The sequence below is a fragment of the Amphiprion ocellaris genome, chromosome 23 (assembly GCF_022539595.1).
Source record: "Amphiprion ocellaris isolate individual 3 ecotype Okinawa chromosome 23, ASM2253959v1, whole genome shotgun sequence".
NCBI lineage: Eukaryota > Metazoa > Chordata > Actinopteri > Pomacentridae > Amphiprion > Amphiprion ocellaris.
In genome coordinates, this window is record NC_072788.1 from 22138956 (window position 1) to 22155629 (window position 16674).

Genomic DNA, 16674 nt, shown 5'->3' on the forward strand with positions numbered 1-16674 from the left:
CCATTTACAGCTTCATATGTTAATAGCAGTATCTTAAAATTAGCTCTGTGATGTGGTCATATTTCTTTGTTCCAATCAGGATGCGGGCTGCCGCATTCTGAACCATCTGTAAACTATGAAAGCTCCTCTCAGGCAAACCACACAGGAGAGCATTAAAATAATCCAATCTAGAAATCATGAAAGAATGGATAAGAACCTCATAATAATAAGAATAAGAATAATATATTGTTATTAGTACTCTCTACTCCTAATAATATATTAATACTAATACTATTTGATAGACCATAAACAAGCTGCTATATTTTTGAAATCAGGCAGGTCACACAACATTATACTAGATTTGCAGCGTGATTGACACTGATACTGCCAGACAAAAATAAGTAGTAAGAAGGAGGCTAATCTGCTGCACGTTGAGTCTGTTTGGATAGACTGAAGGCCCAAGGTGGACCATTCACAGCAGCAGAGCATGTTGATGAGTACCAGCAAGATAGAGCAGATCACCTAAAGACAAAGACCAAGAGAATGAGCGATGAAGTGACATATGCCAGAGAAACCTCCGTATCACTACCCAGAACAAGCCACGTCTTCAGGATGTTCAAGGGAGAAAGTGGAAGATGCTTCCTCCTGAACAGTTTGGTGGCAACCTGAAGGTTCTGTTAGGCAGGACCAACGACAGGTCTTCAGGGACACTGGGAGACTTTTGTTTGACCATGGAGCAACTCCCCTGACATTAGGTCTTGGCTGAATGAGCATAGCCTTTCATGTTCCAGACATACAAGGATGCATGTTGAACGTCCTCTGGAAAAATAACGATTTTGAGCATAATTGTGGTATTTCATAAAATGCCAGTAGCCACAAGAAGCAAAATCACACAGAAAAATAAAGCTAGGATATCTTCTTGTTCTGCAATAAAGATTGATTTAAAGTCATTACCCGGTGTTTTTGCTGCCAAAAGGCATTTATAGCGTCCCTCTATTAATAGTCATAATAATAAAGTTTAATGAAAAGAGAAAGAAATCAACAACCGATTCATCGAACTGCTCCACTGACCTAATTGGAGCAGCGATCGCTCTTCCCTCGACTCATTTTCCTGCCGTCCAGATGGATCCGTCAAGTTAGCCAAACGGAGGCTATGGACCGGAAACCGGGCGCTTTAGCTTTCAAATTAAGTGTACAATTGGCTCGCTTGCGGAACGAGGAACCGTTTAAACTGCTAATGATTAATTAGAAAATGTTGATTTTAACTTAATAGCATCCTTGAATAAATATGGCTGTGGATATAAAATTACAAAACGTGTTTTGGTATAGGAGCGGCGAAGACAGTGATCCCCTAACCGGAAGTCGCAGCTAATTTTGTCTACATGACGCTAGCTTGGTCGTTTTAACTGCCAGAAACAACAAATACTGCAGAGAAATTTGCTTTATTTGACGAGTGTCGTTATCAAAACGGGGTAATTCACTTTATTGACTTCCTCTGGAGTATAGAACTGGTTTTAAAACCGTGTTTTTCGGGGCCCGGACAATGACGCAGGCTTTCCACGGAGCGGTTAAGTTTACAGGCTACTGTTGACTCAAGCAGCTACAGTAGAAGACGGCGGCGGAGCAAATCCGAGTCACAAGACTTCTTCAGAGAGCTGCTCGGCTGCCTTCTCTCCCCCCTACAGGTACAGTAAGACCTCCATTCAGCGTTTTATTCCTTAAACCGTATGTAACCGTCGCAGGGTGAAGCTGGGTGATGTTTAACCGAGCTAGGCCGACTGTTGGAGTTTGTTTCTTTGGCATCGCACGACACAAGAGTAGCATAGGAGCGTCTAAGCTAGTTAGCTTAATAATCTGTTTAGAGCTGCAGAAACCGCAGAGACGAAGCGAGAATAGAAGTGCAGACAAGGAGCGGAAACGGTTGCGAAAACTTCGGAGATGTGCCGTCACTGCTGATGTGCGATGAGCCGGCAGAAAGGAGGCTGTCCCAACAGGCTGGTGTGCGGACCTCCAACGTCCGAAAACGGGTTCCCTGTAAACCATGTTTCAGTTTTGGGGCAGTCGGACTTATTCAGGTGACAGAGGTGAATTAAAGCTGGGGCGGGGGTTCGTACTGCATTGAGTGCTGGTTAAATGTTGTCGTGTTTTTGTGAACAGGAGCTGAAGGGATGGAAAACCCGGGTTACTGCTCCGGCAGCTTCGACGGCCTTCATCACCCCAGCGACGATGATGATGATGAGATGGTGGACATCGCAGGAGCCACTTTGGACTTTTCCAGCACCGACGACGTCCCTCCTCTCAGCTCAGGTACTTGACCTGACACAGGGGTTAAAATACTGTATTTTTTCTGGACAGTTGTATACAAGACACACACAAAAAAAGAAAGTGCTTGCTTGTGTTCTTAATTTGCATTTTTCAACTGTTTAAGATGGATTAAACAGCTTAAACAGACAAAATTCAACTCTGTGACAATAAGAGAAGATCATAGAACCTTTATGAACCCCATAATAGGGAAATGTGCAGTGTTACAGCAGCAAAAATAGTGCAAACATGTCAGGAATGAAGCATAAAATAAAAATAAAGTGCACTTTTCAGTGGTATTGCACAGATTTTTGATGACTAGAAATACAGATAGAGTACTATTGCACATATTGTCTCAGGAAACAGTGTATTGTACTGTATGTAATAAAATAGATAATGCACAGTGTTTTAAAGTGCAAAGCATTCATAATTCATATGATATTGTACCATTTATGTGCACTACACATAAAACACTCCAACATTTGTACAGTCTATACATAGGACATTTTGCATTTTAGATTTTTCTTATTGTCTGTTTTTGTTGACTGCAAATTTTTGCTCATTTATCTGTTTTTATGGTGGTGGGAACTTTACTCCTTCTGCTGTAACAACCAAATTTTCCCCTCAGAGATTAATGAAGTATTTCTACTCTATCTGTTTATTGTCACCACCAAATCAGAAAGCTCATGGCCCCGATAACGTGCCAAGAATCACATGATTTGAGGTGCTAACGGTGAAACTGTCTTAGTCAATACTGCATTGTAAGTACCAGATAAGTGTGAGTTTCAGTTCAACATAGGTGGCTTCCTTATCTTCTCTCTCTCGGTTCATCTGTGTTAAACTGGAGCAGCTGTTGTCCGGTTATCTTCTAAAGCTACACAGACACATGACGAGTGTCTACTGTCACAAATGTCACATCCGGAGCAACCGAAATGTTCGAGATGCTCATCAGTCCATCCCTGTAGACCTGTGTTGCATCATTTTTCCATTTCCTGCCAGCTCTCTACTATCTGTCATCTAGAAATGGAATTAATTGCACGTCAGAAAAGGTCAAATCTTTCATCGAGTGGTATAATTTGCATTCCTTTTAGCAGGAGATTTGTTTTCACAGTATACCCACATATAAATGAATTTCAGAACATGATTAGCCTTACAGTATTTACAACATTGTGGCTTTACAACACACTTGGACACTGAGAGATACGATTATTAGTAATTAAGGAGGTTGATAGCTATTTGGAACTGCAGCTGCATCAGGGCCAGAGTGTTTTTAATTTGATTAATTATACCAGGAATTGGTTAAAAAAATCCACAATATAAGTGTGCCCACTTGTTAGAATCGGTGTTATTGGATTTAGTGCTTACATAACATCAGTAAACTTTGCTTTTTCTATTTGAAGCTGCCAATTTTTAAACTTTTGGCAACAGTAGAGGTAGAAGGTAGCTGAGTTTGTCGTTTCCTGACTAAAAAGGAGGCTGTTTCTCCAAATGCTGGTGTGGCTATGAGTTGTTGTAGAGCTCCTTGTTGTTCTCAAAGTGTTCCTGAAGCTGTGTGTTTTTCTTTTTTAAAATTTTGGTGGCTAGAAAACTTGAGCAGAAGCAACAAGGCGCTTACAATGTGAGAGGTGCTTGTTTGTTCAGTCCATTGTGGGACTGTTACTGCCCCAGAGTAGCGATAAGATATATTGGTAATTGCAGTGTGTGTGTCACATGCTTTCAGTGAGTCGTGGTCACACATCTGAATGATCAGTTACTATATACATGCGCTGAAGTGTACTGTATCAACTAGATTTACTGTATTTTTATGTAACTTCACATCAGAGCATAAAACTACCGTTAAAAGTGAGTTATGCTGTTTGGAGGCCAGTGTACCGAGTTTCTGTAATCTGTGGCACCCATGCTTTCCTCTCTAAGTCTGCCCGGTTACTGCTGATGTCATCACCAAAGCCTACTCTCAATGCCACTATGTCTTTCTGATTTTTTTTTTTTTTTGAACTTTAAATGATGAGAGAACATTTAAAATGGTCAAAATTATTGCGTTATTGACTTTATTACATTTAAAATAGCGAAAATGATTCCATTATTGGCCGTTATTACAAATGGACAAAATGGACTTTATTACATTTAAAATGGTCAAAATTATTACATTATGACTTTATTACATTTAAAATGGCCCAAATTATTGTTATGACTTTATTACATTTAAATGACCAAAACTATTACGTTATTGTCCATTATTACATTTAAAATGGCCAACATTATTACGTTATGACTTTATTACATTTGAAATGGCCCAAATTATTACGTTATGACTTTATTACGCGAGAGAACACGTCACATTAACATTATTTGTGGTTAGGTTATTGTCACCTTAAGACCTCATTAATTCATTGAAAACGCACCTTAAGGGAGCTAATTGGAGCAGATTCCCAAAAAAATCTAGTGAAGAGGCTGACAGATTAGCATTTAAACTGGAGAGATGAGAAGTTAATGTTTATTTTTGCCTTGAGAATAGTTTTCTATGTTTTGTCTGCAAGCTGCTGGCGAGGTTATTGCTGAGTGTTTGGTATTGATTAACAATCCTTTTAACCTTTAACTTGTGGAGAAGTTTAAATAGCTCTCATAGTTCCCCTCAAAGTGATTGTAAATCTTTTAATACAGAGCAGGATTTTAGTTTTATCTGACAATACAGCATGATTTAAAAATTCTATGTTTTAGTCAGGGACACAAATGGACTGGCAGCTGCTGATATTGTCTTATCTCGTTATTTTGATGGGTTTTCCTTCCCTCCTCTAAACAAGAAAAATACCTTAACTGGTGCTGAATACTGGGATAGTCCAGTCTTCCAGAAGATTCCATACAAACATCCCATCTAAATCGTTTATATGAGATAAAACTGCTTCAACTATTGGAAACCACCTTGTTTGTGAGGATGCAGTTATAAATAATATTGTTCTTTAGAATAACATAGAACTTTTACATTTCTGTCAATTAACAAACACTTCCAGAAATGTTTAAATGCTGAAGAAACTGTTTTACTTCCCTGGACTTCTGGAACATCATTTTCACATTGTTAAGTAATACAGCTAAACATATTACTGTGGTTTTAGCCTCTTTCCACCAGCTTCCAGTTTATTTTAGAATTGACTTCAAAGTCCGTTTAACGACTTACAAGGCATTACAGTAAATCTGATCTATTATCTCCATACAGCCCCGTTGGAGATCCTCAGAGGCTTTTGATCTGTTCCACACTTTAGATTCAAGACTTAACGGGGCAGGAGGTCTTAAAATAACAACCGGTGGGTTTGATGAGAGGTTTCTTTTAAATTTAAGCCGAAACCTTTTTGTTTTTTCAACTTTGCTTGCCCTAAACTATTATTTCTGCTTAAATTAATGTCGATAAGGGTTGGGGTTTTTTTTGTCTCTTTGAGGTTGTTTTAGTGTCTTTGAGGTTGTTTTAGTCTCTTTTAGGTTGTTTTTTGTCTTTGAGGTTGTTTTTTTTGTCTTTGAGGTTGTTTTTTTGTCTTTGGGGTTGTTTTTTTGTCTTTGAGGTTGTTTTAGTCTCTACGTTGTTTGAGTTCCTTTGAGGTTGTTTTGTGTCTCTTTGAGGTTACTTTGAATCTCTTCGAGGTTTTTTTAATCTCTTTGAGGTTGTTTTGAGTCTATTTGTTTAAGTTAAAAAAGAGCCCCTTTATCACAATGCGAAGTAAACCTTGACCTTGGCCTTGATATGGAAATTTCATTATTGTGCACATATTTCACATAAATTAAAGTATAAAGACATGTTATTTTACACCATGTTGCTTCACCATGGTAGAAGAGGTCAAACAGTTTCTACAATATTAATTCATGCCACTCGAAATACTGAAAAACTTAAAATAATATCACAGTTTTTCATACCAACTAGCTAACTTTAGCTTAATCTGAAGCTGCAGACAACCAGTTGATTCGCAAAGCACCCCGATCTCTCAGTAAAGTTGTTGCAGATTTCACCTTTTTTAAAATTTTGATGCTTTAATTGTACTTCCAAATATTGTTTTCCGTTTGCTTCCACTTGATTTTCAGTGTTCAGGGCTAAAAAGAACTGAGCCTGTTCTTCCGTTTTTTTGGTTTAAAATGGAAAAATGAAATGGAATTACACAAAACCAAAGTATGAGTTTTTTTTTCAATTTGTTCCATTTAATTTTCAGTGTTATTGGGCTTTGAAAAAATGGAAAATGTTTGGTTTAAAGTGAGGAAAGTGGGGAATTTTTTAAAAATGTATTTATTTATAATATTTTCTTCCCATTTTTGCTATTTGATTGGAAAACGGATTATACATTACTACTTTAACCCTTTTATCTGACTCTAGTTTTTATTCTCTTCATGGGTTATGCCCTTTCTCATTTCAATATGGTTGTTTTAGTACTTGTATTTATTTAATTGGGTTTCTATGTTGCTTTAGGTGACTTTTGCTTTGGGTTTCACCATTTGTAATTTTAATTTGGCTCGTTTCATCAGCCTAATGACCGTTATACGCTCACATGAACGGGACCACGAGAAACTCTGGAGCCCTGAAAGATTTCCTTATTATCTTATTATTTTATTCACGATTGTAATTTCTTCCCGATTCTCTCTGTCAGAATGTGTGCCCCATTGTACTTACTGGCAGGGCATTATAATTATCAAAAATGATATTTGATTTCCCAGAAAAAGGCGCTATCCGACGGCTATATCAGCTGCCTGGTTCCTAATGACGTCACTGTGACATCACCAACATCACGCCATTATGAAAGCAGACAGATAAGATTGTGCTAACAGGAAGGAAGGCTGGAGGTTTTCTCTCTCAGTGGATGAAGCTGCTGCTGCTGTTTCCACCGTGTCAGCTCTTTAAGAGTGAAGAAACTAAACTCACAACCATGTATTTTAAAAATTACACAGCGGTTTGTGAAGGAAAATCACAACCTAAAGAGAGAATGTGTTGCGGGTTCAAGAGAAAATGGGGGAGTCAGCAGAACTGGAGCTGCAAGATTTCACTGTGACAGTAGTTCTGTGACTTGTGGCCTCTGACTTCAGCTTCCAGGGAAGTCAGGAGGATATTCGCTGGACATCCGGTTTAACATCACTCTTCACTGTGCAGATCTTTAAAGTTTGACAGCATAAATGTTTGGCAGTGTTTTTAAAATCCAGGTTTGTGCAAAAAGCTAGAGTTTAGAGTTCAGATTTTTTTTAGTGGCTGTGTAGATTAACAGTGTCTCCACTTGCGTCTTGTTTACTGTTTTGACTATTTCGGCTCGCACTTCCTCCTGTTGTTTCCCTCTTGAGCCAGTTCAAAGTGTTTTTGGTTCCCTAACTTCTCATTAGCATGCACTTCAACCCTTTGCCACCCTCGGCAGCTGCTCGGTCTTGTGTAACCTGTTGCTCTGGGATTCGTTAAGCTTCTGAAGTTTATAAAGAAAAGTTTGGGCCTGGGAGGAGCTTCTAGGGAGTACTATCAAAGTACTGCTACCACAAGTATGCAAGGTGTTCATTATTCGCCCCAGCAGAAACGTATCTGCAGTGTGAAGTAGGTTAAAAAACAGCAGTAGCTCCAGCTAAGAACTTTTTTCTTCTACAGAAAGAAAACCGTTCCTTAAAAATCCTTTCATCCCTAAAGGAAGTGAGCATGTAGCTGCTTGTTGTTTGTGTTTTTGAAGGACAAAAGTAAAGTGATAACAACAAGAATGCATCCAGACAGGATAAAACCATGCAGGCGAAATCACAAACATACTCTTTTTTTATCAGTGTTTATAGCTAGTGATGAAAAGAACCTACTTTTATTGGTGTAAAAATGTGAAATGCTTCACCTCATAGTCATTAATGATGATTTTCTTGAATATATTTGAACTTGTCAACATCTTCAAGTGTTGCCTGTTGACACCACTTGACCCCTGTTGTTGGAATAATGTTTTATTGACAATTTGAAGCATAAGGAGAGACGGTTAAAGAGCTGCAGCTTGGATCTTAAAAAAAATCGAGCAATAATTTGGTTTCAACTTGTAGTATAATCAAAATGTATGTTTTTTTTTTTTTTTTTTATAATTGTGCTGCATTTAATGGCAGCTGAAGTCCATAAAAGCTTGAAATCTATGTCAGAGAGAGAAAATAGAAGCTTTTTTTTTAAACTGCCAGGATGATAAAGCAGTGCAGAACAGCCAAACCACAGCTGAGCAGCACTCTGGTTCATATTTTAAACAAACATCAGTTCATGTAGAAACACCAACAGATGATATTTTAGCAAGTTTTAGCAACCTGTGTTTTGGGAAATACAGCGTGTTCCAGTTTATTATTTTTTTCTCTCGTGTCCCTGTTTTATGAGATGTTTGTCGGTTTGCTTGCTTTGCTCTTTTTATTGCTGAGTATTTAATCTGTTTCAATCTGTTCTTTACTTTACCACCAAGTGACATACAAATAGGGATGATTACTGTTGCCGGTAATGGTTTTATTGCCGGTTATATTGGCTCCACGTCCTCTCAGTACTGCTGCTGTCAACAGTGGACCGTGTTAGTCAGCTTGTCAACACTTTAAATGGTGAGCCTACTGCTTTTAATGATTTACAGGGAGTGGAGAGTTTTATTATATATACACACACATACGCACATATATATATTACAGTGTTTCTTCATGTGGTCACATATAGCTGAGGAAAGACAGAAGAATAGATATGACTGAATGATCAAATGAATAAAGGAAGGGTCATTTTTGATGCTAGGAACTTAGAACCGAGTATTTTAAAAGAAGACCACAATATTGTAGAATAGAACTTTTACCTGTTGTTACTTGTTTTATTTGAAGCCTCATTTAGATCAGGATCTTTTTTTAAGAGACCAAGGCAGGCAGCTGCACAAGTTATCAGTGTGAGGAAGGTTCGCATTAAGATTAAGAGCGTGTTATAGTATCATAAAAGTGCAAAAATCTGTGTCACAAGTCAATGAGGTCAATGTGAACCAACCATAACATGAACATCTGAATGTGTCGGCCTCTATGTGGAGTAATTGATTTAGTGAAATTATATTTTTTTACGAACATGTGCAATATTACTCCTGTACATGATATAATATGCAATATCTGCTCAGAGTATTTATTATGTTCATATATTCTTATACAGAGTGCTTTTTATAATGTGCTTTTCTTTCATTCTTATAATGTACACTACTGTTCAAAAGTTTGGGGTCACTTGGAAATGTCCTCATTTTTGAAAGAAAGGCAGTTTTTTTCAATAAAAATAGTGTTAAATAAATCAGAAATCTAGTCTAGACATTGTTAATGTGGTAAATGACTATTCTAGCTGGAAACAGCTGATTTTTAATGGAATATCTCCATAGAGGTACAGAGGAACATTTCCAGCAACCATCACTCCTGTGTTCTAATGCTGCATTGTGTTAGCTAATGGTGTTGAAAGGCTAATTGATGATTAGAAAACCCTTGTGCAATTGTTAGCACATGAGTAAAAGTGTGAGTTTTCATGGAAAACATGAAATTGTCTGGGTGGCCCCAAACTTATGAATGGTGGTGTGTACAGGTAGTCCTCGGTTTACGACGTCCTCTACCTACGGTGTTTCGTTGTTACATTGGAAGTGGTTATGTGGAACTAGTTGGCGAGTGGAGCGGACAAATGCGTCATCACACGGTGCTATAAGACAGCTTTGTTTACATTTGCCGGTTGTACGCCACCTTGGATTGTGCTACATTCGATTACTTTTTGCCCTTCATTATGGCTCCCAAGCTTGATCAAGTAGATCAAGTTGTAAAAACAGTGCAATGTTCTCTTATCTTCTTTTAAAATGACTCATACATGCATGAAAGTCCTTGGTGGTCGTGACTTTTCCGAAGAACTGATCAATATTGTAATGCACATAATGGTTTTGTTTACACATTCACCGGAGTTCCAACTTAGGGTGAAAATTAACTTAGGTCGGGCTACAGGAACGGAGCTCTGACGTAAGTTGAGGACCCTCTATATTTGTATACAGCTTCTCTTTTGCTGCTGCTCATACTTTAATTCATTACTTTTTCAAAATTTTTATTTTTCACAAAGCTGACTTTGACTTCCAATGTACCTGTACTTTATTGTACCCGTGCAAATGGCAAGAAAAGTCGAATTCTAGTTAAGATTCAGACAATTTTCCAAAGGGGACAGCGTATTTCAACACTTACACAATAACTGACAATTTGACCTGTAATTGGCACTATATAAATAAAATTGAATTGAATTGAATCAACTTCCTGTGATTTTTTTTTGGTAGATATAGATCTGTAGATATGAAGGAGACAGACTGAGAACAGCTTGATAAATCAGAACATGCCAGTAGTTGAGTTGGCAAGGTAGACGGCCCAACTGATCACTGTTCATGATAGACTGTATGATGCATTTAAGCATTTGGAGGTGACATACATGTGTTTACCATCACCATCATCCAGCACAGGCATAAAGGACTTCGTTTCAACCTTGACTCCACTTTTTTCCCCCCAGTTGTTGGCTTTGAGGTATAAAACAATTACAGTTCCTACATGTTTATTTTGGGATATGCACTCATTTTCAGAACTCTGACAACTGGTGATGCATGGGTTGTTTAGTGGTTCGGATTGTGCATTTGAATACATCATCAGTGATGTTTTGTCAGCATGCAAAACAAGTTTTAAGTCACCTCAGGTGCCTTGGACAGTATTGAATGTCGGTTGCAGCTGACAGAGAAGGTTTAGTAGAGCAGCACATAAACAAGTGGAAACATGCATGTGAAATGTTTTGATTGAGATTGCTGATATATGCTGAATAGAGGTGATCCCAGGACAGACCTCTGGACAAATCTGTGTTCCTGCGTGGATTTCCTCACGTGATACTTAAAATCTTGCGATTTCTGGAGAAAGTAGTTGAACAGAGGCCATCCGGGGACACTTTAAAGCCAACAGCTGCCAATCTGTCACGGCTAGTAGTAAAAATTCCTCTTCACTTCATGCATGGAACGAGGGATTTGTAAAGATTACATATTCTTCCTTTCCCTGCCTCCTGCACGTTCATATGTTCAGGATGGTTTTACTTCTGTGCTCTTCTGAACTGAAACAGCCACAGTCATCACCGGGGAAAAGAGCCTCGAGCATTGACGATTGTTTAAATCTTAAATGAGCTTATGAGCTTTTGTCTGCGATAATGCACCAGGCATTTTGCTGCTGAGATCACTCATGAGGCTAGAAATCCCCTGAAGAGATGTTATGGGTAAAGTGTAAGCCTGCCTTTTATTGTTATGTTGTTTAAATGGACCTTCAAAAACAGTGATTTTCATTCTCAGTTAATCTGGGTGACTAATCGATTGTTTGGTGTGTAAATGTCGGAAAACTAAATAATGCAGATCACGGTTTCCTAAAACCTCATTAATGTCATCAAGTCTCATGTTTTACCTTCCTAACAGTCTATTTCTGCTAAAATAAGATTAGGAAACGAACAAATTCTCAAAGTTTAATAGCAGGAAACCAGAAAATGTTTGTTTCAAAAATTAAGTCATTCATCCAAACAGTTGGAGATTTTTTTTTCCAGACTGACAGACTTGGTTTGAGGGAACAAAACAAAATTAAAGCCTTTAATTCAATCAGCATGTAATAAACAACATCGCCCTGCGGACGTTTTCGGTTTAAATCAGAACATACCAGTTCAAAGAGCAAGAAAACAAGCATTCAAAGCCAGCTTCAGGACTTAACAGTGAAGTTTTTAACATTAAGTTTGGTTCAGTCCAACATTTCGTCAAAAGTGCTTTCTTTCCTGTAACATCTCGTCTTTTGAGCACGTGGAAAAATTTGATCTCGTGACATCAAAGTATTAATCAAATCAGCTGCAGATACGCTCCTTCCTCGCTGATTCGGTTTCCCCTGAGAAAGTAAATATGATTTAAACGATGGAGCTTGGCAAATTGATGACTTCCACGATTTCGGCGTGTTCCAGCGATTGTTGTTTGTTGTTGGCGAGCGTCACGGGGGTCACGCTAGACGCCGATTCCCATGGAAACCAGACCGCAACAGGTCAAGGTTCACAGCGTCACTGGAGACTGTGTGTTTGTATTTCGGCCGGTTTTAAAATGTGTGTATGTAAATCATGCAGCAGCAGACGACATGCTGTTTTGGCAGAGCAGGAGAGTTTCCTGTAAAGAAGTTTGTGCCGATATTCTGTCAACACGTCAGATTATATTTTGCTTTGTCCCCTTGAGACACAGAATCAGAAACAGCGAGTGTTGAGCTGTCGTCTCTTCAGCGTTGCTTCGGGGACTCTAAGTTGCTGACCCAGTTTCTCAGAAGTACTGGATCATTTTTGAAATGCAGCTGCATTTTTTTGTTGTCTGGTCTTCATTGTGTTTGGATCAATCTTGACAGCATCTCTCTTTATCGTGTGTTTGTTTGTTTCTGAAAACTCCCATGTGGTGAAAATCCATTTTTATTGTGTGTTGCGGTTGCTCGGAGATCAGAACTCTGTTTAGAGACGGTTTAGAGACCAATTTGAAACGCATAAATAAGGTCTGTGTGGGCTACTGGGTTTTTATGTCGCCTGCTGTGCTTCAGCTTTAGCCGCTGTTTAATGGCTTATGTTGTTTATGCAAATAGTAGATGATTAATTTAATAGTTGAACACTAGGTCATTAATCCTTTTTTTTGTTTGTATATAAATCAAATAATTTTTCTTTCTTTTCTCTGCAACATTGGGACTTTGTTGACAATATTTTTAAGAAAGTCAAGCCTGGGCAGACTAATTCTGTCCCTAAAATCCAATGGAAGCGCTGTTGGAAGAATTTGAGTGTGGTTTAGCACTATCTTCTTTAAATATGCAGTACTGTATGCCTCATTTTAGTCTTTTGTGTGACAGTCAGATTGCACAGTTCTCCTCAGGTCACAGCAGGGTTGCCATCTCTTTAATTTCAGCTTTAGTATCTCTGAAATATTAAGGACCCACACAGGTAGCTGTTGTCTAGCTTTAACTGCAGCTTAGCTTGTTTAAAATTCATTTTCTGGACTTTTTGTCACCTTTTTCAAGTGTTACATCTGACATAGAGCCAGTCTATATGTTTCTAAAGGGTTGCATTCCCTTTTTATTCTGGACTGAATAAAACGTGAATTGACCCATGACTATACAGCCCCACTTCCTACATGATTCAAAGGTGAAAGACCTCATAAACACACGTGATCTCATTTTTACACATAAACCGCTCATGACCTATAAAAAAACAAGTCAGCAAATCATTCAGCTGCTTCCCAGATGCATTACCCAATCATTGCTCACTTCCAGAGCTGTCTGACCAATGAGGGGGCGTGTGTGCTGAGTCCACTTCCTTGAGGAGTTCAGAGGAGGGAAGAGATTTCCAGTTTGAGTTGTCACACAGATTGTGGATACTGGTTCTGGGGAGTTTGTGGCCAGGAATAAAAGATGGGCTGGGAGTTCTGGACCAAGCAGCTGGACGAGGAGGAACTGGTTGTGGATGGTGAGTTAGTTTTGTTTGTAGCTCCGATTATTCTCAACACTGTCTGATAAAACTCTGCTCTCGTGTTGTTGTAAATGAGAGGTGAGTTTGAAAAGCAACTGTGGTTTGTTTGGCAGGTGAAGGAGTTGAAGTTGTGTTTCTTCAACACATGTACTCACTGCAGCTACCTGTGAGGTTGTCTTGTGTCTTTGTCTGCTCCTGTGTGTGTTTAAAATGGCGTAAAATCTCTTTGTTGTGTTTTTGCTGATTCTTTAACCTTTGCCACGTTGGAGTTTAAACATTACAACCATTTATGACCCATCTGAGTCATGCAGTTGATGTTTAGTTGCTGTGATGCTTCTGTGTATGTTTGAGAGGGCAGCAATAACAGATACATGATGAAATCTCCTGTATTTCCTCTTTTATAAATGTTTGAGGTCAATTTCTGTGCCTTTAGCTCAGATCCTTACTGTTCTAGTGAATCTAAAGCAGTTTGTAGTGTGTGTGCCCTCTATATTCCATGTTTGAGTCTGTTTGGGTTATATGACTGCATCTTCTCAAGGCTTCACTGAGTCTGTGTTTACGCTGTCATGAACTAAGTACAAAAGGCAGTTGTTGTGATTTTAATTGAGCGTATCCACTCAGTGTCGAGCAAAGGTGTCAAACATGTGGCCTGCGGGACAAAATCGGCCCTCCAGAGGGTCTAATCCGGCTCGTGGGACGACTTTGTAAAGTGTAAAAATTACAGAGACGACATTAACTGCAAATTGTAAATGTGTAAAACTATAAATTTTAAATAATTTCTAGACCATGACAAGTTGTTTTGATCATAAAGTAAAATACTAGATTGATCATTGTTCTTTTGTCATTTTTGTGTCTCGTCTTGTTTTTGTCCATTGTTTTGTCGCTTGTCAACTTTTTTTTCTAATATTTTGTCTCTTGTTTCGTGTCATTTTTCTCATTTTTTGTCATTTTGTGTCTCATTTTTGGAATATTTTGTCCTGTTTTTGTTCTTTGTCTTTTTTGTCTGACTTTTGTCGTTCTGATCATAAAGTAAAATACGATATCATTCAATTCCAGATACCTGTGACTGAATGTTTTGTGCCTTTGTTGATTCATTGATCTTTAAGTTGTAATGTGTAAATGATAAACTGAGGCATAATGTTGTTGAAATTGAACTTATTTGTCTTCAGAAATTTCAAGTTGTTCATCATTTTGTAAAAAGATAATTTCCTAAATGTGATCATTTTTGCACTAAAACAAAGCAAAAATGTACAGTTGTGGTTATTTATTAACTATTATGCGCTGATTTTACTGGTCAGGCCTACTGGAGATCAAAATGAGTTTGACACCCCTGGTGGAGAGGATGCATGAGGACTTTAATGCCTCAAAACAAGTGGTTCAAGCAGCAGAACTTCATTTGTTAGTTTTCATACAGGAAGTTGCGATGTACTTGTTTCTTCTGCACAAGAATGCAGTTTAGTATAATAAAATCCACAAAAGACCACAACAGTCTAACAACCATAAAGTTATTTTATAGCTGTTTAATCCCGACTACTAGGACAATACAGCAGCTGACGTATTTGCGATTTTTACTTATTACTCTCATTTTAAACTCACAACAGATCCATTCTTGCATTAATTTCATGTTTATAGTTTTATTTTAGATGTAGTTACTATTTTTATTTTGGATTGTTTTTCAAATTTCCTTCTCATAACCCCTACTTTTCAGACCAAGAATGACTTTGCATCTGCACGACATTTCAGTGACCCTCTCAAACAGACTTTTATGTATGAGAGCATGTGGGATATGAATAATAGCAGCTCAAGAAAGCCAACATTTCATATTTTACACCCGGCAACCGTCATTATAAAGGGTCATGAGAGCCGTAGTACCATCACAATAGTGAATATAGCTTTATTGTGTCTGACTAGTTGCTCTGTACGCTCTTAATTTAAACCATTATGTGTTTAAAAATGCCCTTTTTCAAGTCTCCACTGGATTACATGGGTGTAGTTACATTGTAAGCTGCATTACCATCAGCTGACTCTTGCATTCTAAACTTGCAGACCATAATGTGTTGCGCAAGTCGAGGCAGAGTTTTGTAACATAAAGACCAGATGACCTGGTGAAGATGTAAACATGTTGTCACCTCTTTAATTTAGCACCTTTTCATGTTGTTGTTTCCTTCTTATAGCTTCTTTACCCCTATTTTTTGTACCTTTACTTTTTCCTCACTTGCCTCATGTCTTTTCTCTTTTTAACTCTCTTGAGTTGCACCAGGTGTTGTCAATGTGTCTATGAGCATGTAGACATACGGTTTTTGACCAGGAGTTTGTTTTTAACTTCCTGTTGTACCAGCCTTCTTGCCTTCTAATCTGCTCACATGAAAATAGCAACAGAGAGTGTTTTGTTCATTCGCTAAGGAATTCTGAAACCAGTCAAACTTGTCAGCTCAGGTGTGTGAATGCTTCTTTTGTCTTAATGCATAGCAACGATGTCCCACCGAGTGTTTGTGAAAGTTGTGTACATTTCTGCATTTTAAACTGGAAAATGTGAAGAAACCATGAATGAGAATAGCAAGTCCGATCCTTAAAGAATGTTATTGTATGTTGAAAAGTGGCTGCATGACACTGCATGGTCTCCTGTGGCCAAACAAGTAAGTTTTTTTCTGCAAAGAGGGATTTCTGACGCCCTTAAAGAGATTTTTACAAGCCGTAAAGAAAAATATCTAGTGGCAAAATGATGACAGTTACATGGCAATTCAGTTTTTAAACCAGTTTTGTTCATTGAGGGTTCATTTGCACGAGCATTATAGATAATTTTGTACACCAGATGGTCAGAAATGGCATTAAAATGCACAGATTACAATTAAAGTAACACATCCTCATTCCCATTATTTAATGCAGATTGACCATTGTTACTGTCACATGTAGTC

General features: G+C 38.2%; 1 protein-coding gene across 3 annotated transcripts in view; it reads left to right on the plus strand.

The window, feature by feature from the left end:
* Positions 1–1367: 1367 nt before the first annotated feature.
* Positions 1368–16674, plus strand: part of clcn5b (chloride channel, voltage-sensitive 5b) — a 43315-nt gene continuing 28008 nt past the window's right edge. The window contains exons 1-2 of one of the 3 annotated variants that reach the window (XM_023261546.3): positions 1368–1664; positions 2137–2286. In XM_023261546.3, the coding sequence (XP_023117314.1) occupies positions 2148–2286 (139 nt within the window). In that variant the 5' untranslated portion in view covers positions 1368–1664; positions 2137–2147. Of the gene's footprint in view, positions 1665–1710; positions 2055–2136; positions 2287–13563; positions 13757–16674 lie in introns of those variants that run through there. The other 2 variants (XM_035944215.2, XM_023261553.3) reach the window with 2 other exon arrangements.